The 22,624-nt window shown below is 42.0% G+C and overlaps 1 protein-coding gene across 1 annotated transcript in view; it reads right to left on the reverse strand.

Moving 5' to 3' along the window:
• LOC126267020 (nephrin-like) overlaps window positions 1-7,861 on the reverse strand; it is a 191,922-nt gene extending 184,061 nt beyond the window's left edge. Inside the window, exon 1 of the mRNA XM_049971793.1 lies at window positions 7,322-7,861. Within this exon, the coding sequence (XP_049827750.1) occupies window positions 7,322-7,433 (112 nt within the window). The 5' untranslated portion in view covers window positions 7,434-7,861. The remainder of the gene's footprint in view (window positions 1-7,321) is intronic.
• Window positions 7,862-22,624: the final 14,763 nt, after the last annotated feature.

Below are 22,624 nucleotides of genomic sequence, written 5' to 3' on the forward strand. Positions count from 1 at the left end.
AACCTGTCAGATGGTTATCTTTGTCTCAGGAAGTCCTCTCTAGGTATGCGAGTCACTGGCCAATGCGAATACTGCTATCGAAGAACTAAGTCGTAAGCCATTATTTCTCCGTGAAGATGTAACATAGTGATACTACGTGAAGTGTTCAGAGGAGCTACGAGATTCTATTGGTACTATATGCTGTGGTCTCACTGTTTACCAAAGTGCCTTTAATGGAATCGTTACATCTTAATTGGTAACTTATTCAGTGCAGAAATGACGGCCTTGTTTGAACATATACTCTCCTCAACGTACTTTCTATTCAATGACGAATTCTTTGAACAAACAGACGGCGTCGCCATGGGGAGCCCTTTGTCCCCTGTGGTAGCTAATCTCTTTATGGAGGACTTTGAGGAGAAATCACTTGAGTCTGCTGTCTTAAAGCCTACGGTCTTCTGGCGGTACGTAGATGATACTTTTGTTGTATGGCCTCATGACAGACAGGAACTGGAGAAATTCCTTCATCATTTAAACTCTTTACATGAGAACATCAAATTCACGATGGAGATTGAAAAAGATGGCACTTTACCATTTCTAGACGTGCTAATATGCCGTAAAAATGATGGGTCATTAGGACATTCTGTGTACAGGAAACCGACTCACACAGATCTGTATCTCCAGGCGTCAAGCTGCCACCACCCAGCACAAACAGCCGGTGTTCTCAGTACCTTAATACATCGAGCGCATGTAATATCGGACGATGAAAACCTCCACGCAGAATTAGAACACTTGGAGAAGGTTTTTAAAGAGAATGGCTACACTTCACGCCAAATAAGAAAGGCCATGCGCAACTGTCATAACAAGAAGCAGCGCACTGAGGACGCTGATGACGACTTTAAATCAACTGCGTTTCTTCCATACGCCGGGAATGTGTCGTCGAAAATAGGCCGACTACTGAAGAAGAATAAAATCAAGGTTATCTTCCGTCCACCAGCAAAGAACCAGGCCCTGGTTGGATCCGTTAAAGACGATTTACAACTGAAGAAAGCAGGCGTCTACAAAATTACCTGTGAATGTGGCTCTGCATATATTGGCCAGACGACAAGAACTGTCCATGAACGATGTACAGAACATGAAAGATACACCCGTCTGCGGCAACCGTCAAAATCGGCAGTAGCAGAGCACTGTATTTCAATGGGACATTCAATGGAATACAATAGAACAAAAATTTTAGCCCCGGTTTCCGGATTTTGGGATTCCGTAATCAAGGAATCAGTGGAAATACGTCTTGCCGATAATCTTATAAATCGTGACAACGGCTTCCAACTGGATAAAACTTGGAATCCTGTTATTAAAATTATACATTCACAGCGGAATAGACAGCGTCATTCGATACTCAATGACTAGATGATCTTTTACTTTCACCACCGAGGGCAGCACGTACAACTCGGCTATGCCGCGCATGTCAACACGTGCACGAGAATCGGTATAAATACCGCGACTGCACCTGGGCTCTTCAGTAGTTGTGTACTCACCTGATGATGGCCGGACGTCTCTGGGCCGAAATATCGTGGCAGAATGTCGACGGGATCCGGCTGCATACCCGGAAATTATTAGAAGAACAAATACGCCGGGAAAATTTCAGAAGTCACATCACATTTACATTATATTAGTTAACAGCTGAAGGGAAATATTTCACAAAGAACCAGATACGATTAGTAAGAGATTCATTACAACGTAGCACCCAAACTATTTCAGTAAGTGCACGAGACCAAAATCCAGAATAGCCACAATACCTTGATCGATAAAAAGTTAGTAATTAGCTCATAGGCACGACTTGATAAAAATTTTATACGGCACGATTTTATAAAAAAAAAATTCTATCTATTGGAAGTTTTCAAATCAATGGAGTAGTGTTCTCAGTACACCCGAAGTTTTGTGCTGTATTTGTGAATTACGTTGTACCAGATCAGTTTATTACAAACATTTTGGGAGCTCACCGGTTTGGGGCGTATAACGGAAAAAGAGAAACGATAGATTGTTTTTCCGAAACTTCCGGAAACCATGTCGATCCCGCAGTGTTTCTCCTTAGCAACCGAAGCATGTCGGTACCGGAGTAGGCAATTGCAGGGTTCATTCAAAGAAGACATGAAACAATTTTCAGAAAATGTTTTCATGCAATAGAAAATACCAGCGACCACTCACACTGCGAATGGAGCAAGATTGACTCTTGATTAAAAAAAAAAGGATTGTACACAATTTTTAACTGTTTGCATGGCAAACAATATTCGGTAACTCGTACAACATCCTCAGACCAATCACATTAAGGCCATAGTACAGTATACAGTAATACTACACTTTATAGTCTGCTTATCTTGGTATATTCACGTATAAGAGACAACTATCGAGTATTGAATTTGTCACTTTCCGATCTGGGTGATAAAAAAATGTATGAGATTACTAAAACATTTTTTAGATACTTAAAATTCCTTTTCGCCATCTCCTGAAACTTCAGATATCATTAATTAAATCTTGAGCCTAATGGTTGTACCTTAGACAAAAATCGGAATAGACTCGATTGGAGGACGTAGTTGTCACTGAAAACAGAACGAAGAGAAGAGAGGTGAGGCATGCAACGTAGTGGTTGGATGATGGACGTACCAAGGAAGTGCTTTCCCTTTTTGTTAAAAAATATCGCGTGGGGCAATCTCTAAGTAGCAGCAAGCTGACGGTGTTCATAGATGCAGTGTTGTATAGCGTAGATGGATTTCTAGAAAACTGAAACAAAATGCATGAATACCTGCAGAGTACAAGCCGTTTGTACTGAGACGCCTACAGCATATATTTACGTTGTATGAGTAGTTTAAATGTGATCGTAAGTAAGGTGTACGTAACTATTAGATTCGCTGCAAGGACGCTAAGTAAATATATTTCCTACGTGAAGGAGTATTTCTCGTTCTTTTGGACCTTCCTAAGGTATAAAGGATAGCGGATAAACAGAAAGAGAAATCAGAGCTGCGCTTTTGAATGGTATAGTTTTCTTGAGCACGAGAGAGTCAATGAAATTAGTGTTCCGATGGGACACTTTCCAGAAGTAACAGTCAAGTATCACTTGACTTCCTCTCTTTTACATCACACGAATCCACGAAGCACAAAACTAGTGAATCACAAATGTACACCTTGTTTAGAATTAAATGTTCGCTGCTTGAGGAGGTCCCAGTGAAAATGAGCGATCGTAGCCTTGTGGAAACATTGCTAAGGAGATGCGAAAGGGAAATAAGAGATATATGTACCATTGAAAAAAACACTAATTTTCTCATGAGAGGGAAACATTTGTCAGTCGCGTACCTTGTTTACGTTCCACGTTACAAACGTTGCCCGATGTGACGATCATCTGCATCCACGAGTGCCTAGAACAGGTATACAGACACCATTTCACAACTGGTCGCAGCACTTTTCGAACGGTCGACTGTGGAATGATCACCTATCGTTCACTGCTTGAAGACTGCATACTGTGTCCAGCATTCTCTTGGGAAGAGCAGCTTTTTGAACAACTTGTGGCGCAATTTGTCGTTGGCCTCTCCCAGGAGCAATTCTCAAATCACCAGTTAATTCGAACTTCCGAATCTTGTTCTTCCACCCCGGTGCAGAAAGAGGACCTCTCCGTGTTCTTGTAATGCGTCGTTACGCGAGAGGAGCAGCAGCATCATTTATGTCGTTTTGATAAAACAGCTTTTTGAGTACAGCACTGATCATCTTGTCCAGGCCAAGGCTGAGTGTCTGCAACTGTAAAGTGCACTGAAGCTTGTGTTTCAACCCTATGTCGCCGTGACAATGTCGGCGCCTAACGGCGAGTCATTACACCAACACTACTAGTAACAGAAATACTACAGCGCACAGTTTGAACATCATTCCCATGAAGTTGAGTACACATGCAGTCAATAGTTTTCCGTCTGCACTTGCTCGGTTAGCAAAAGTTCAATTATAATCACCCTGAAGCAGATCTGTTGGTTGCGAGCAGTTGCAGCGTGTGTGCTCGTGTCGTTATAAAAAGCAACAACTACAAAATACAAGTTTTAGTTACACATTGCGGGAAACGAAGACTGAAATCAGTGCGATACTGTAGGAAGTATACAAGCGTTTGCAGCAGTTATAAAAACTTTCAGGACGGAAGGAAAGCTGTTAGTTAAGTGCATGGAAAGTGGCGACCGTATGCAAATGTTATAGACAATATCCTAAAAAAGGTCTGTCTCATACTTCTGCAATTGGAATTAACAAATGCAGTCATAAGGGCATTATGTACAAATATCTGTCCTCGATGTTTAAAACACATTCCGAAATACGAGCAGGTTGCAACAGGGATGGAAACTGATCCATGTCTTGTTTGACTTACGTAGAAAATAGGAAATCTATTCCTGAGTAGGAATGAAACTTGTTGCTACTCTTTAATAACAGGCGGTGGCTTATTCTCTGAGTAAGTCTGTCTGGTGACAAACATATGAAGTTTGAAGAGGTGGTGGAATCCACTTTATGAAAACTGCTGCTCTCAACAATTAATGAAAGTCAGTGTAGCAAAGTTAAATTCTGACGTTTGGTGTCCTCTCTTTCCATTACGTTATATCAAGCTAAAACGACATTCACCATAATTCTGACCTATACCACACATAACAGCGTCCAAGTGACAGTTACAACAAAAGAAATTAGTTTTTTGAAGTATAGCTAGACAGTTCTGTTAATTGTCTCGAGAACACTATTATTATATTTCCTTAAAATATAGTGTATTTAAAACACTGTCAGCCAATTTTGGTTACATTACTTGTACTGACTGATAATTGAGTTTCATATAACGTATATTCGTGGACTTGCCTACTTGAAAATAGCTATATAGTAGAAACTGGTCAGTAGTGAAACTTTCTGGCAGATTAAAAGTGTGTCCCGCGCCGAGACTCGAACTCGAGAACTTTGCCTTTAGCAGGCAAGTACTCCACCGACTGAGCTACCCAAACCTTATTCATAAACACTCCTCACAGCTTCAATTCATCCAGTACCTCGCCTCCTACCTTCCAAACTTCAAAGACGCTCTTCTACGATACTGAGACGTGCTTGGGTAACGGAGTCGGTAGAGCACTTGCCGGCGAAAGCCAAAGGTCCCGAGTTCGAATTTCGGCCCGACACACAGTTTTAAGCCGGCTGCGGTGGTCTCGCGGTTCTAGGCGCGCAGTCCGGAACCGTGCGACTGCTACGGTCGCATGTTCAAATCCTGCCTCGGGCATGGATATGTGTGATGTCCTTATGTTTGTTAGTTTTAAGTAGTTCTGCGTTCTAGGGGACTGATGACCACAGTAATTGAGTCCCATAGTGCTCAGAGCCATTTGAACCACACAGTTTTAATCTCCCAGGAAGTTTCATATAAGCGCACACTCCGCTGCAGAGTGAAAAATCTTCTTCTGGTCAGTAGTTACTTTTATGGAAACCTATAGCCTCTGTGCAAATAATTACAGCGTTCAGGTAAGTGAGTAATCCTACAAATTAAGAAAATCATTGTACCTCAATGAAAACTTAGTGGCAAGTTATTTATTTCTTTACAGATGTGCATTATGTCTTGCAAAACGTTCCTCCTGACTATACCATATCGACGAAAACAAACACACACACACACACACACACACACACACACACACACACACACACAATATCACATAAAATCTGTCTGAATATATATATATATATATATATATATATATATATATATATATTGCTCATCATGTCTTTGATGTGACGCCCAGTGTCGGTGGAAGCGTCGATTGGTATCCCGCTACAGGAAAATGATTTGAAAGCTGAATTTTACGTGCCAATATTAGTCTAGTGCGATATTTGTTTGGTGGATATCTATTGACAGGGACAGTAAAACGCGAACATAACCAGTACTCTAACAGCTACATCACTGCTATGACCCTTGCATACTAATACCGCCAAGCATGCAGCGCTACTGTTTCGTTGCTGGAGTGCTGGTCGTTCGTCGTGTTTTACTGCACCTGTTGACACATCGATAAAACGAGTACAAGACTAGAATAATTTACAGACGCTCTGTCGAATGGGCCCGTAAAACAGCGATTTAAAAATACTTTTGTTTGAAACAGGGAACCAACCGACGCATTCTGAAGACATAGGGAGTCGCATGAAACACGTGGCGAACAGTAATTCTTTGGGCTGAATGAAGCTGCACAAGGCAAAAACGAAATTGTAATAATCTGCCGAAAAACCACAAAAAAACGCGTCTAACGTCTCTTAGAAGTGACACCCGATGTGTTCAAGATGGTCAAATATAGACTGTAAAGCTTGTAAGTCTGTTGCAGGGTAAGTTGTGCTGAGAAATAATTGTCCAGAAAAGTACTCAATACATTGCGCTGATTCCGAGTTAATTAGCAATGAAGTTAGCCAATCAGTCAGATTCAAGCGGTACGCGAGACACAATTAGTGTCAGTTGCTCTCATAGTGTAGACAAAAGACGACGAGACTGCTCAGTCTTTCACTCGGGTTCGATCCTTACTGCCGTCCCACGCCGAATTTTTGTTCGCTCACTTGCTCGGTTTGAAGAAATGAAATGAAGAACATGTTTGACGACAGCATCTCTAGCGTGCAGCTTGTATTTGTGCACGCAACAGAATGATTGTCTAACTTCAATCCTAATGAACTCAGAAATGGCACAACGTATCGAAGTTGAAACTTCCTGACAGATTAAAACTGTGTGCCGGACCGAGACTCGAACTCGGGACCTTTGCTTTTCGTTGACAAGTGCTCTACCATCTGAGCTACCCAAGCACGACTCAGGCCCCCTCCTCAAAGCTTTACTTCCGCCAGTATCTTTTCTCCTACCTTCTAAACTTCGTATCGAAGTTGTTTCTTAATAATTATATCTCAGCTCAACCTACCCCGCCCCGCCCTTGCAAGCTTTCGAGACTGTTAATGCTCACGCACATACTGCGGGTAGGTGTTAGCAGTAATACGTAATGATGTAATTACAGTCTCAGTTATCTTCACTCGTTCATTAAAAAAAATATGTTTTCAGTTAAAGATTACACCCAATTCTGTAAACATAAGTGTTTGCAGCGTTATACGATAAGAACCTGATGAAATCCATGCGAGAGTAGCATACCGTACTTACTGAAGATGCAGCGTGCCACAAGTTCTCATACATTATACCAACATAGCCTTGTAGCTACAGAAATTATGGAAGAAATAGTCTCTGAATTCCGCCCAAGACCCCAAACATCACTTGTACAACAAAAGTGTACATTACTTATATATTTAAGGACTTATATATAGGGAATTTGTTGCATACCTTGGGCTATAACAGACGCCTGGTTCAGCGCCAGTGCTGCCAACAGAACACTCGCTCCAATCATGATTTTGCTGCTTCGCATTGCACTCCACGTTGCCGCCGATAAAGCCATCCTACTCCCTCGGCATAATTCACGCGGAAGAGATCACTGATACAGTAGCACTCAATGATTAAACTGACGACGTCTAACTTAAGGACCTCGATAAAGAAACTGAAATATGAGACAATGACATTTTCGACAGGCGAATCTCCTTGCCTAACCGATAAACAAGTGAAAGTATATTTTGTTTTCGCATGTGCAGTGATTTCGTAAATGCGTCACCGGTAAACACTTAGTCGGCCCGAGGGATTTACAGTAAGCCTGTTCTGTACCGGATACAAGCTTGAGTTGGAGTAGCACTGTGCCGCTGGGTGGGCTACGCTCTGGAACGCTCCGAGTTTAGTTGGCTGTAAGAGCACGCGGGCACCACGCGGTGTGTGCTGCCGCAGGCTGGCGGGCAAAGCAAACCACTGTGTGTGGGGTGGGAGCGGGCGGCGATTGAGTGCGGTCGCAACGCGACGCCACGCGGCCTGAGGGCTGCGGTAGGGGCGGGGGGCGGCGACCGCCCCCTCCGCCCCTTCAGCCGCGCTGTGAGCTCGGAGCACGTACGCTGCCGCTGATTCAGCTGAGCGTGGACGCGTGCTGCCGTCACCGGCACCTGCGTGCGCGCGTGAGTCAGCAGGGGTTGGGGCTCGGGCTGGGGGCTTACCTGGGGACGCATGACTTGGCCACCCGCCCCTCCACGGAAGTCAGGGTTGCCGCCACCACTGGAGAACGTGTCGAGCCGTGAATCACCGCCCTGCGATTAGATTAACCCCGGTGAACTTACGAGTTTCGGCGACGCTCTGAGCGGGATCTGAAGCCTGCCTACTCACAAGGGAACCTCCCCATCGCACCCCCATCAGAAAAACTGAACACAGATCGATCGAGAAAACAGGAAGAAGTTGTGTGGTACTCCAAAAAAAACAAGCAAAATATACAAACTGAGTAGTCTATGCGCGAGATAGGAAATATCACGGACAGTGCGAGCTCAGGAACGCCTTGGTCCCGTGGTTAGCGTGCGTAACTGCGCAGCGAGAGGTCCTTAGTTCAAGTCTTCCCATAGTTTAACTTTTTATTTTCAGTTTATGTGACATACTCTTATGTTTTCAATTTGGGAGTGATTATCACATCTACAAGAAAACTTAAATAGGGCAAGGTACAAGAATCTTTGTAACTATTCGCCAAGTGTACTAGTTAGGTGAGTCGACAACATATTCCTGTCATGTGACGCACATGCTGTCACCAGTGTCGTATAAAACATATCAGACGTGTTTTCCTGTGGAGGAATCGGTTTACCTATGACCTTGCGATCAAATGTTTTCGATTCCCATTGGAGAGGCACGTCCTTTCATCAACTAATCGCGCGGTTTTGAGGAGCGGTCGCAAAACAGACACTAAACTTATTACAGTGAACAGAGACGTCAGTGAACGAACGGACAGATCTTCAGTCGAGGGAAGATTTGAACTAAAGACCTCTCATTCCTCAGCTGCTCACACTAAACACAGGACCACGGCGCTCCTGAGCGCACACTTTCCTTAATATTGCCTATCATGCAAATGGACTACTCAGTTTTTATATTTTGCTTATTTTTTCATAGTTCCACACAACTTCTTCCTGTTTTCTTGACTGATCTGTGTTCAGTTTTTCAAGGCCTAACCAATGTGCCAACTTATAACTAAATCTGAGGGGGGTGCGATAGGGATGTTTCCTTCTCAGCTCGGAGATGAACGCAGCACAGGAGGCTACATACATAGCAAATTATGTACAGTGTGCCTGACACTATTTTATTTATTTATTTAATTACTTATTGTTCCGTGGGACCAAATTAAGGAGAAGTCCCAATGATCATGAAACGAGTCAATACGTGAAATTATAACACGATAGTAGAAACTCATTAAATGAAATATAAAAAATTATATTCAGGCGACAAGTAGTAAGTTTAAATAAAGAAAATCAACAATGCAATACGGGACTGTGCTTAATTTTTTAGCTCTTCCAGGAGCTCCGCGTCAGAATAAAGGGAGTGAGCCATGAGGAAACTCTTCAGTTTAGACTTAAAAGAGCTTTGGCTACTGCTAAGATTTTTGAGTTCTTGTGGTAGCTTATTGAAAATGGATGCAGCAGAATACTGCACTCCTTTCTGCACAAGAGTCAAGGAAGTGAATTCCACATGCAGATTGGATTTCTGCCTAGTCTTAACTGATGGAAAGCTGCTAACTCTTGGGAATAGGCTAATATTGCTAACAACAAACGACATTAAAGAAAATATATACTGTGAGGGCAATGTCAGAATTCCCAGAATATTGAATAGGGGTCGACAAGAGGTTCTCGAACTTACACCACATATAGCTCGAACAGCCCGTTTTTGAGCCAAAAATACACTTTTTGAATCAGAAGAATTACCCCAAAAAATAATACCATACGACATAAGCGTATTCTAATGACAAATAAAACAGCATTTAGTTTCTGAACAATATCCTGAACATGGGCTTTCGACAACAGCTTACTATCCATCCGAACGCCTAGGAACTTGAACTGTTCCGTCTCCTTATAATATGCACATTCTGTCTGATCAAACTATCGGTTCTTGTTGAATTGTGAATCAGAACTGTGATTTAGCATCAAATTATTTTCCACAAGCCACGAACTTATTTCATGAACTACGTTATTTGATACTGTTTCAATATTACACACAAGATCCTTCACTACCAAGCTGGTGTCATCAGCAAACAGAAATATTTTTGAACCACCTGTAATACTAGAAGGCATATCATTTATACGAGGGTCAGTCAAAAAGTAATGCCTCGTATTTTTTTTTTCTACGTTTAATTGTCAGGAAATTTAAATGCAATTACATAGGTTGAAAACCACAACATTGAGGATCATTTTGCCATTTTTCAATGTAATCTCCGCCCATCTCTACAGTTTTCGTCCATCTTTGAACAAGGGCATGTATCCCAGCACGGTAAAAATCACAGCTCTGCTTCCTAAGCCATTGACGCACAGATGTTTTGACGGCCTCCTCATCTTCAAAATGAATCCCACGATGAGCTTCTTTTAGTGGCCCGAACAGATGGAAGTCTGATGGTGCCAGGTCAGGGCTGTATGGGGGATGAGGCAAAACTTCCCATCCAATTTTGACAATCTCGTCAGAGGTGTGTGGTCTTGCATTGTCATGCAAAAGAAGAACATCTGCCATTGATTTTGTTGGGCGAACTCGCTGAAGACGTGCTTTAAGTTTTTTGAGGGTTGTGACGTATTGAACAGAATTTATTGTGCATCCCTGCTCCAAAAAATCAACCAGAATCACACGCACTGTATCCCAGAAAACTGTTGCCATAACTTTCCCTGCCGATCGCACAGTTTTGAATTTTTTCTTCCTAGGCGAGCTTGTGTGACGCCACTCCATTGACTGCCTCTTTGATTCGGGTTCAAAAAAATGCACCCATGTTTCTTCCCCGGTCACAATTTTTTTCAGAAACTCATCTCCCTCCAAACGGAAGCGCTGCAAGTGTTGGGAGGCTATTGTTTTCCTTGCCTCTTTATTCTGATCGGTTAACATTCTTGGAACCCACCGTGCACAAACTTTTGAGTACCCCAATTGTTTAATAATCGTGATCACACTGCCTTTACTAAGAGAAATAATGCGACACACTTCATCTGCAGTCACCCGACGGTCACCACGAATGATGTCATCAACTTGCTGAATGTTGTGTGGAGTCACTGCACTCACCGGCCTGCCGCTCCGCTTTTCGTCAGTCAACGGTGTTTGCCCTTCAGCTTCCTTACAACGACGAACCCATCGTCTAACAGTGCTGACATCCACTGTCACAACACCATACACCTTCTTCAGTCTTTCATGAATGCGTATGGGCGTTTCACCTTCTGCATTCAAGAATTCAATCACACAACGCTGTCTCAAACGAACATCGATGTCGGCCATCTTACAAACTTCTGCTGTGCTGCCACCTGTTGACACAGAAAGTTACTACTGCAGTGGATTGCAGAAGAAGGTTTGAGGAATGGCGCCAAATTCAAATTTTTCACTTAACTTAATTTTTTTAAGTAGAAAAAAAATGGGAGGCATTACTTTTTGACCGACCCTCGTATAAATAAGAAACAGCAGTGGCCCGACCACCGACCCTTGGGGAACGCCCCTCTTAACAGTGCCCCATTGGGACTGAACATCACTACCACTCTCAATATTGCGGAGAATTTCCTTCTGCTTTCTGTTCTTAAAGTAAGAAGCGAACCAATTGTAAGCTACTCCCCTTACTCCATAATGGTCCAACTTCTGCTGTAATATTTTGTGGTCAACACAGTCAAAAGCCTAGTCATTCAGCTTTTAGTATGACGTCCTTGAATTAAATTATAAACTTCCGTTGATCCATTATGGATCGTGGGTTGACGGCTGGCATGAATTTTTTGATGCAATAATTTACCAACAGCCGTATGTATTGCAGAAATTTATTTTATTTTATGAACGTATATGTGCTACCAGTTTTGGCATTACATTGATGCCATCTTCAGGCCCTTGTACAATTAGTAGAAGCACACCACGTGTAGGGACAGGCCTGTAACACTCAGATTATGGGTCCATTATATAATATATCTCTTTGAGGCCCCTGAAGATGGCATCAATGTAATGCGGAAACTGGTAGCACATACAAGTTCATAATATAAAATAAATTTCTTCAATACATACGGCTTTTGGTAAATTATTGCATCAAAAAGTTCATGCCAGCAGTCATCCCACGATCCATAATGGATCAACGAAGATTAAATATACCACACCAGGTGTAGGGACAGGCCTGTAACACTCAGATAATGGGTCCATTATATAATATATCTCTATGAGCCACTTTCATTGTTAACATGATACCTTTCAATTGTTAACGTATGTTGTATAGTACATTTCTTCTACTCATTGTACAGCGGCCTGAAGATGGCATCAGTCTAATGCCGAAACTTGTAACACATAGAAGTTCATAAAATAAAATAAATTTCTACAATACATACAGCTGTTGGTAAATTATTAAATTATAAACAGTTTCTTTCAAAGGAAAAGTTACTCATATAAAATAAAATGCTTATTTTTGATTTACATGACTTTCTATTCAGATCAGGTTTCTTGTGAGTCACTACACATTGTCGGTACGAGGGATTAACAAATGGAAGCGATCGAAAAGTTGTTCGAAACAATTCTGGTGTTCAATATTTGAAACTGCCTGCAGTGTCATTGTCATAGCCTTCTTCTTTTCTGAGAAACAGACAGTCGGATACCTCATAGAAAATGTCTGCAGCAGAGCTCCGGTCGACATAAAGGTGAAGGGTAGACACATTGCATATAACGTCAAGTTATAGGTGTCCTGAGACATCTGATCAGAAACAGTATTAGTCCGTAAAGATCCCGTCTGCGCTTACAGTCAGAATCGAAACAGCCGGTTCTGCCTTCAGCGGTAGATAACGAAAGGTATCAAACTGTAGTTACCTGACAGCATATTTTGAGTGAATCATCGACATCATGCAGTTAATAACTCTTATATAGATGCACATACACCAGGCTTTAAATTTTTGTAAAGAAGATATTGTCAAAGAATTAATAATTGTTACGAACGCCTGGACCTGATAATCTTTCCGAGAGGTTTCCACAAATTCTAAGACATATTGCAGAACTACAAAACCCTTCCAAAATAGCAGCTCACTGCGTAGTAGGTCTGATCTATGACAGCTCTCTCTTGCCTTCCAGATAGTGTGTAGCCTTCTCGTATAAATAAAAAAAATTAAATAAAGATGTGTAACCTTCCCAAACACAAAATAAAAATAAATATAATTAAATTTGAATACATTCTGAAGTATGAAAACTGATAAACCGTAACTCATGAAAAACTGATAAATTTGGACGTAAGCAGCGCTACCCCATGGCCCTGTGAAATCAACCTGAATGTGTCTGTGAGAAATAAAATGAAAAATTCTTACCTCGTGATGGTGTCCCCGGATAACGCTGTCTATGTATCTGCTCGTAAATGGCACAGCTTAGTGCACTGCTGGCCTATCTACTAATACTCGATAATATTTGTCTGAGATCTGGATTACTAGAAAAACTGACTTTACTTAGTGGCACAGCTGTACAGCTGCTCGTCTGATTACAAAAGACCACATGACTATTATGTCACAAAAATTCTGGAATATTTTAATTTAGGTAAACGACGGGATCGGGACTGCCAATGACTTAATGGGATATTACACTTCTATAGCTGACTGATGAAAAGAATAATAGTCTGAAAATTTTTTACGTTATTGATAAAGATCTACAATCCAGTACAAATCTCGGTCAACTGGTGCTGACGAATCACAAAAGAAAAGGCTAAAACTGTTGTGGTTGGCAGGAGAGTCAACACCGTGTTGCTAGATGAGGCCGAAAGGCACGCGTTTTAGCTCACGCAGGCTGGCGTGATGTCTGGAACATGACAAGGAAATTAGAATTTAGAAAAACGGACCTAGCTGGTGGAATACTTCACTTTAATCCATTAATGATGAACGTCGGTCTTGACGGTACATGATTCACAATATCAGTAGTAACTGATTATGGCGCCTTGCTAGGTCGTAGCAAATGACGTAGCTGAAGGCTATGCTAAACTATCGTCTCGTCAAATGAGAACGTAAGTAGGCAGTGAACCATCGCTAGCAAAGTCGGCTGTACAACTGGGGCGAGTGCTAGGAAGTCTCTCTACACCTGCCGTGTGGTGGCGCTCGGTCTGCAATCACTGATAGTGGCAACAGGCTCGTCCGACGTATACTAACGGACTGCGGCCGATTTAAAGGCTAACACCTAGCAATTGTGGTGTCTGTCGGTGACACCACAGAAACATATTCGTACCAACATCTGAGACAAGTGACTTAACTACACGTATGCCAATAAAAATAATAAAATTTATCTTGTAATAGAAGGTTGACTTAATTACACAGCTGATTTTTCTTTATATTAACAATTATTCATTTGTTCCTCATCGTCATCTCATTCCATGGTGTCATTTACCTCTGCGGTTGGTAAAAATTATTGTTCAGTTCCATATAACAAACTTTTACAATTTGTTCTGCACTGTGACTAACTATAAACAGCGCTGTACCAGCGACAGACTACAACTACAATGTAGCAGCTAGCGACTGTAACTGCGGCAGAGACTACTCTGACCTGAGACTCTATTGCAGGTGTCTTTTGACAGGAGAAAAGATATTTCATGTCTCAGGCAGTTCCTGTGAATGCGCCTAGAAAGTGAGCAATACATCGAGATTACATTAGCTCCAGCAAGTTGGTGAACCTCTTACAAGTGAAATAACAGTACTTTAAAAAGAAGTGTCGGCTTAAGCCTGCAATTGGGTTCACTGTACATGGCAGAACATTAATAATTTCTTATACAAGTAAATAAGTAATAAGACACACACTAAGCCTTCATGTCTTCGTGTGTGTTGCAAACTCTCAGAAATAATTTAAAATACTTCACAGTTCCACATCCACCAAAGATTTTTGGAAAGATTTCTTCGGTTGCAACGCAAATTCCATTACTAAAGATTCTCTCGACAAAATTCCTGACTTGATCCCCTCACATACACTACCACCTGTCGGCTGTAAAGAATTTGACTCCTTAGTGGGGCGCATCTCCCAAGTATCGTGATACCCTTCATAGTAGAAAATAAAATATAACGAATTAAAGTGAGGTGTATTCAGTTGCCGTTTTCAACGGCAGTTGCAACGGAAGCAAGTCACCGACTATGATCCCTTAAACAGGGGCGGCTGCTATATAAGAGCACAAGAGCAGGTGAACACCCTACCTTTTGAAGCCTTGCGGATTTATTGGTAATTTTCCTTCGAATGCCGTTAAACGTACTGTAGCTGCGTTAATCTGAAATGCAGGGCACTAAATCTTGCGCGCTGTGCTACATATTGCTCCTCTGAGCTCAGTGAAATTTGGCATCAGGGTCGCGAGCACACCTTCACGTTTTAGGGAGCTTCTGTGCATGCACATCTGGTATGACGTAATTGCCTTAAGGGCGAAACACGTGTGGATTTGATAAACAATATGAACAGTGCATGGCGTACACTGCTAGACCTTACCATTCAACTACAAGTGTATGTCAATGTCACCAGGTCGTAGCACACGGCAGCAGACATTCATCTACGGTAGCTCACTCCACAGATATGCTAATTCACTAGCTATATAGTAAAATTAGGTCACACATCAGTATATGTTATAGTTATACTGATAGAAAACCCTGTTTTGTGGGATTCTTAATGAGATATAGTACTTTAAGTTTCGGAAGTTGTCATAGAGTAATCCATTTGAGGCGCTGAGAACCATCATCGTCGATTCTGAGACTGTATCATTTATTCATGTGTCTGACGTCTGTTGATCTTATGAGCGATCAGGTTTATCTGTGCTGTAGGGCCACGCTACACATACATCTGAACATTGGCGGAAACCTGTCTCACTGGTTTCTCTAATATTCACTTAAATATGGGGGAGGGGGGTCGAATACGGTGTGCTTTTGCCCCTTATGGTTGTCGGAGCCCCATTTGTATTCTAGTGAAATGACTTTGTTGGTAGAAAGTACTACTTCAATTTAGTTCATATGGCTCTGAGCACTAAGGGACTTAACATCGTAGGTCATCACTCCCCTTGAACTTAGAACTACTTAAACCTAACTAACCTAAGGACATCACACACATCCATGCCCGAGGCAGGATTCGAACCTGCGACCGTAGCAGTCCCGCGGTCCCGGACTGCAGCGCCTAGAACCGCACGGCCACCGCGGCCGGCCTTCTATTTAGTCATTTCCACAAAAAGCAGTTCGTATTTAGAGTTGCTTGCTTACTGTGCAGGAATCGGCTTTTGTGTGCAGTGTCCATATGAACTCGGTTGAATCTATTTTAAGTGCTAACGGAAAAAAAAATAACCAGGAAAAGTTAGCTGTAAAGGAACTAGGGTAAACCAGATCATATGTGTTATCGACAAAGTCAAGAAATCAAATAAGAGTTACTGTAAGCGAACATTTAACAAAGAATTGTATAATATGGGTAAGTTGTTGTGTGGGTGCAACGTAAGTATGGATGATTTTCAGCCCAGAAGTTAAATCGATAACTAATACATGAATTAGGTATTTTGTACATTTCCACACCTGAATCTAAAAATCTGTGCACAACCAGAACGTATATCTACGAGCCGCCACTGCTTACTCACAAACAGTTATTTAGGATATTTTACTCCAGAAACAAATCTATAATACTTTCAATCAACAGCTATCCACCGAGGTTTCCCGGAGACTTCCCTTGACTGTAAGAAATATTACGGGCGTAGAAGTGCTCTCCCAAATATTCCCTGCTGTAACTCTTTCTATCTTATACCAGTTCGTCTGATATTTGGCTGAATTGACTGCGATTTAAATTACGTAGATTCTCGAAGAGCCCACACTGTCCCACAAGCTGCAAAATACATTCAGAAAACGGAATGAATCCGATATGAAGAATGAATCTACTTCATTAAAAAGATTCTCATAACGAAATACGACAGTGATCCACTCTTTTTCAGTAGAATTAAATGACGAAAGTGGTGGCAACAATCGCTACACACTTTCTCCAGCTGCGGACCGTAAAAGGCCAGAAGTGTAGTGAATTGCTCGAGAGTAAACAGTGGTGTGGATATCGCTGGCTTACCAGCAGATGCAAGCCTCAATGTTGTCTTCTATTCTTACTTAAAGTAAATTCCGTGCACCAAGAATAACAGAATGCCCTCTCTCAGAACTTGACGATGATTGATATAAATCGTAATAGAGTTAGGTATGTAAATTTAGCATTAATATTTTTCGGCTAACGGATGTATTATCCATCGTTCTGCACTCACTTATTTCTGAAAACGGGAAGGTTAGTCGGTTAAATCTAATAGAATAGTGAGATTTAACTTGGAAAGTAATGCAGGTACTTCGAGATTTTGTAAATAATTCTACTAAACAAAAATGTGGTAGTGAACACGAACGTGCACTCATATGGAGATCTTTTTACAGCAACGTATCTGTAACATACAAGTAGAAATCGACGAAAAAGCAACAATTTTGCTGTGTCATTCATCATCCCCTTTTAGCCTTCGGAATACAAATGAAATACAATCAGTGGCGAACACACCAGACGCACAGTGGTCTGGATCTGAAAAAAGGTGTCCAAAAATCGAAAAAGTGATAGTCGTCGAATAAGCTGGTTGCCACACAATCCTGAAGAGGAGGCTTAGATACACGATACTTTGAAACGAAAGTGGAATATATTTGATACCTGAGTCGCTACGTGGGTTGATAATTACTGTTTTCGGCTTAGCACTAACTATGTGTAGCAGCTGCGGGTTAGTTCTGTTTGGTGTAGGATATCAAAGATGGTACGAAGAATATTAGCGCATGTAATGTTTCCATTAATTTATACTGCTGAGTACCAACCAATGTCAAAGTTGTGTACACGCAATGGTTTTCCTCGTAAAAAGTTTTACCGAATACCAGCAAAAACTTTATGCATTCAGCGTTATTCATGATTTTCCGACGTGGGGAATATAGACTATGATGTCTCGTGACAGAAAATTCTGCCCGTCTCTTTCCCTGTACTTTTACGGTTAGAAACTAACGACGCCGAACCACGCCGGCCAGTTGTTCTGATGAACTAGAGTCGAGCGCTACGGTCACTGTTGCGTTATGAAATGTTTAAAAACAGGTGACAATGTGATTAGCGTTTAAGGTCTCGTCGAAAACAGTGAGGTCTTTAGAGTCGGAGCACAAGTTCGGATTGGGGAAGGGTGAAGAAGAAAAGTGGTCTAATCCTTTTAGAGGAACCATCGGCATTTGCTTTAAGCGATTTAAGGAAATCACGGAAAATGTAATTCAGAATGGCCAGACGCGGGTTTGAACAGTCGTCCTCAGAAATGCGAGTCCCGGCTGCTAACCACTGCACTGCCTCGCTCGGTATCTACACTCCTGGAAATGGAAAAAAGAACACATTGACACCGGTGTGTCAGACCCACCATACTTGCTCCGGACACTGCGAGAGGGCTGTACAAGCAATGATCACACGCACGGCACAGCGGAGACACCAGGAACCGCGGTGTTGGCCTTCGAATGGCGCTAGCTGCGCAGCATTTGTGCACCGCCGCCGTCAGTGTCAGCCAGTTTGCCGAGGCATACGGAGCTCCATCGCAGTCTTTAACACTGGTAGCATGCCGCGACAGCGTGGACGTGAACCGTATGTGCAGTTGACGGACTTTGAGCGAGGGCGTATAGTGGGCATGCGGGAGGCCGGTTGGACATACCGCCGAATTGCTCAACACGTGGGGCGTGAGGTCTCCACAGTACATCAATGTTGTCGCCAGTGGTCGGCGGAAGGTGCACGTGCCCGTCGACCTGGGACCGGACCGCAGCGACGCACGGATGCATGCCAAGACCTTAGGATCCTACGCAGTGCCGTAGGGGACCGCACCGCCACTTCCCAGCAAATTAGGGACACTGTTGCTCCTGGGGTATCGGCGAGGACCATTCGCAACCGTCTCCATGAAGCTGGGCTACGGTCCCGCACACCGTTAGGCCGTCTTCCGCTCACGCCCCAACATCGTGCAGCCCGCCTCCAGTGGTGTCGCGACAGGCGTGAATGGAGGGACGAATGGAGACGTGTCATCTTCAGCGATGAGAGTTGCTTCTGCCTTGGTGCCAACGATGGTCGTATGCGTGTTTGGCGCCGTGCAGGTGAGCGCCACAATCAGGACTGCATACGACCGAGGCACACAGGGCCAACACCCGGCATCATGGTGTGGGGAGCGATCTCCTACACTGACCGTACACCTCTGATGATCGTCAAGGGGACACTGAATAGTGCACGGTACATCCAAACCGTCATCGAACCCATCGTTCTACCATTCCTAGACCGGCAAGGGAACTTGCTGTTCCAACAGGACAATGCATGTCCGCATGTATCCCGTGCCACCCAACGTGCTCTAGAAGGTGAAAGTCAACTACCCTGGCCAGCAAGATCTCCGGATCTGTCCCCCATTGAGCATGTTTGAGGCTGGATGAAGCGTCGTCTCACGCGGTCTGCACGTCCAGCAAGAACGGTGGTCCAACTGAGGCGCCAGGTGGAAATGGCATGGCAAGCCGTTCCACAGGACTACATCCAGCATCTCTACGAACGTCTCCATGGGAGAATAGCAGCCTGCATTGCTGTGAAAGGTGGATATACACTGTACTAGTGCCGACATTGTGCATGCTCTGTTGCCTGTGTCTATGTGACTGTGGTTCTGTCAGTGTGATCATGTGATGTATCTGATCCCAGGAATGTGTCAATAAAGTTTCCCATTCCTGGGACAATGAATTCACGGTGTTCTTATTTCAATTTCCAGGAGTGTAAAAGAGGTGTCTCACTTCGCGGTTCTTGGCGCTTCAGTCTGGAACAGCGCAACCGCTACGGTCGCAGATTCGAATTCTGCCTAGGGCATGGACGTGTGTGATGTCCTTAGGTTACTTAGGTTTAAGTAGTTCTAAGTTCTAGGGGACTGATGACCTCAGATGTTAAGTCTCATAGTGGTCAGATCCAGTTTTGAACCATTTGTCTCACTTGTAGCGGATTGGTAACGTAGAAATGAGTACTATGTGCCCTCTAGAGTGCTACACTCCAGCGGATTTTGGGAAATAGTTGTAATAGTCCTTATTTTCCCCGGTAGAGTGCACTTACTAACATTACATCGCATTATGTCTGTTTTTTTTTATTCGCATATCGATAAAATAATCGGCACTCGTCGAGAATTGTTCAAGGCTGTAGATAACCATTTCAACTCTGACTTAAATACGCAACTTGAATGTTTAGGACAATATTTTTAGACGTAGATGAAAACTGTTGTCAGATTTTTGAAGAGAATGGACAGTCTTTGAAGGCATTGTTATCAACACTTAAATGGAAATAGCAATAATCTCAAACTACAAGTGAACGGTCACTTCAAAACAATAAACAATTGCTTTCTTCTTCCACGATTATTAATGTGAGTATTCAAATTTAAGACAAAAATACGGATATATAATTGTAACTAGCAGTGAAACGTAAAATAAGATCCAAATTCCGCAGAATAATTCCACTATGTACTCTACAGATCGTTTGGAAAACTGATGAAAAATCTGCAAATTCGAGTACAGCAACAACCACTACATCGTAATCAAAGTAGCAGCAATCAAAGAAGCGTGATCGACCAAATGTGGGGTCAGATAAAAAAAGTGGTCGAAGCAAAAGAAGAAAAGCCACTGACTTACGTAACACGGTAAGCAAATTGGAATTATCATTGGCCACACAGATGTGCCTTTGTTCTTGCGGTGCCTCTTCTGCTGCCAGTACTGTCAAAGAAATCACGACAAAACTAATAACTAAAGGGCAGCGTCAAAATTATCATCAGCTTGCACAGTCGTTGAAATGTGTGCTGATGAGGCAGTGTCTGATGCCACTGAAGGAACGTTGCCTAAATATCAGCACATGCTTATAAGAAATTCAGTGGAAAATGACAATGCTCGTACGTGTTCAATTTACGAAAAAATAGTTGTAGCCAGAGGTAGCCGTTACCCATCATATGTACACATAACAGAGACTCGAGTGGTAATCAGTGTACAGGAATTCTTCAATTATACGTCATAAAGAGTTTTACATGTTGAAAAAGACAGTATAAAAACGTTATCAGTTGGAACTTCAAAAAATACAAGTTCGATATTAAATGGGTTTCTGATAGTTCTTCGGAGCACAGTGAGCACAAACAAAAGTTTGCGGGTGGGAGTGATGCAGACGCTAACGTTTCTATTACTTTTTAGGTTCCATTGCAACTGTCATCTCTCACCATAGTATGGGAAATCCAACACCTTCAACACCGCGTTTTGGTAAACATATAAGGCTACAATTTCTGTATGAAAATCTAAAGTCTACTTTTAACAGGAAGAAATACATTGACGACCAAAGTGTTCCTGTAAGTCCTTTTTAAACCGTTTCGGAGAAAAAGAAATAAAAAGACATTGATGGTTTTTCAATGTGTGATGGAAAGCTCTTTAAAGCTATAATATATCAGACATCATCTTGCCACTGCTATTTGTGCGGAGCAACGTCAAAACAGTTTCGTGATCTCGATTTTGTAAAAAAAGAAAAAAATGTTTTCAGCCACAGCTAGAACTTCTTGTTAATCGGCCAAAAGTTACATACGGGAACTCCAATGATGGCAATATTGCTCTTCGTTTATTTAAGATTTTGTAAACAAAGAAAAAAATGTTTTCAACCACAGCTAGAACTTCTTGTTAATCGGCCAAAAGTTCCATACGGAAACTCCAGTGATGGCAATATTGCTCTTCGTTTATTTAATAAATCATTAGTTTCTCCTCAAATTCCAGGGGTGGACGAAGATTCCATTCGTCGATTTCACGTTATCTTGCAAGCTACGTCACGTGGCTATAACATGAACACAGAAAAATTGAAAATATTGTTATGATACTGGCGACAATTTTCCCTGGTCTTACATTTTTACAGGGAGTCATAAAATTCTTAACGCACGGTGCTCAGATATTAGAATCAGTGATATTACCAATAAGATAATTATGTGAAGATGTTCAGGAAGCCAGAAATAAATATATCAAAAAATATCTGGAATCGTTGTCCAGGAAGTTCAGAATCAAATACAATATAATACGTGTTGCATTGGCTCCTGATATCTTCAGACCCATTTATTTCTAGCCTCAGAAAAATGAAGCAGAGAAAAAGTAAAAATTTGTCAATGGACGCCCTACAGTTTTAATTTTTTCATGATGACAAGCTTGAAAATTTTCTAACATTTCTAATAAGCGCGACTGCAAACATGATAACCATCCGAAAAGTGAGAGCAACTGATTTTGGTAGTATTTCCTTATTTAAATTTTTTTAAAACTGTAGCATAACTGGTCTATAGCCGTTACCTCAACCATTTCCCAAAATAAAAAAAAACAAAGAATGGCAAATCGTTTATAATCATTATTTGATATTTTTAATTTTGTAATAATAATATGGAATTTGTAATCATACTGATTGAAACTAAATTCAAAGCAATTTTGAACGAAGTGGTCGCCCTTATTGGATTTACTATTTTGAATTTTGAAATTATGGTATCAAACATGTAATGAGCGACCTCTATAATTCTTATATAGA

Source organism: Schistocerca gregaria, chromosome 4 (assembly GCF_023897955.1).
Source record: "Schistocerca gregaria isolate iqSchGreg1 chromosome 4, iqSchGreg1.2, whole genome shotgun sequence".
In the NCBI taxonomy this organism is placed as follows: domain Eukaryota; kingdom Metazoa; phylum Arthropoda; class Insecta; order Orthoptera; family Acrididae; genus Schistocerca; species Schistocerca gregaria.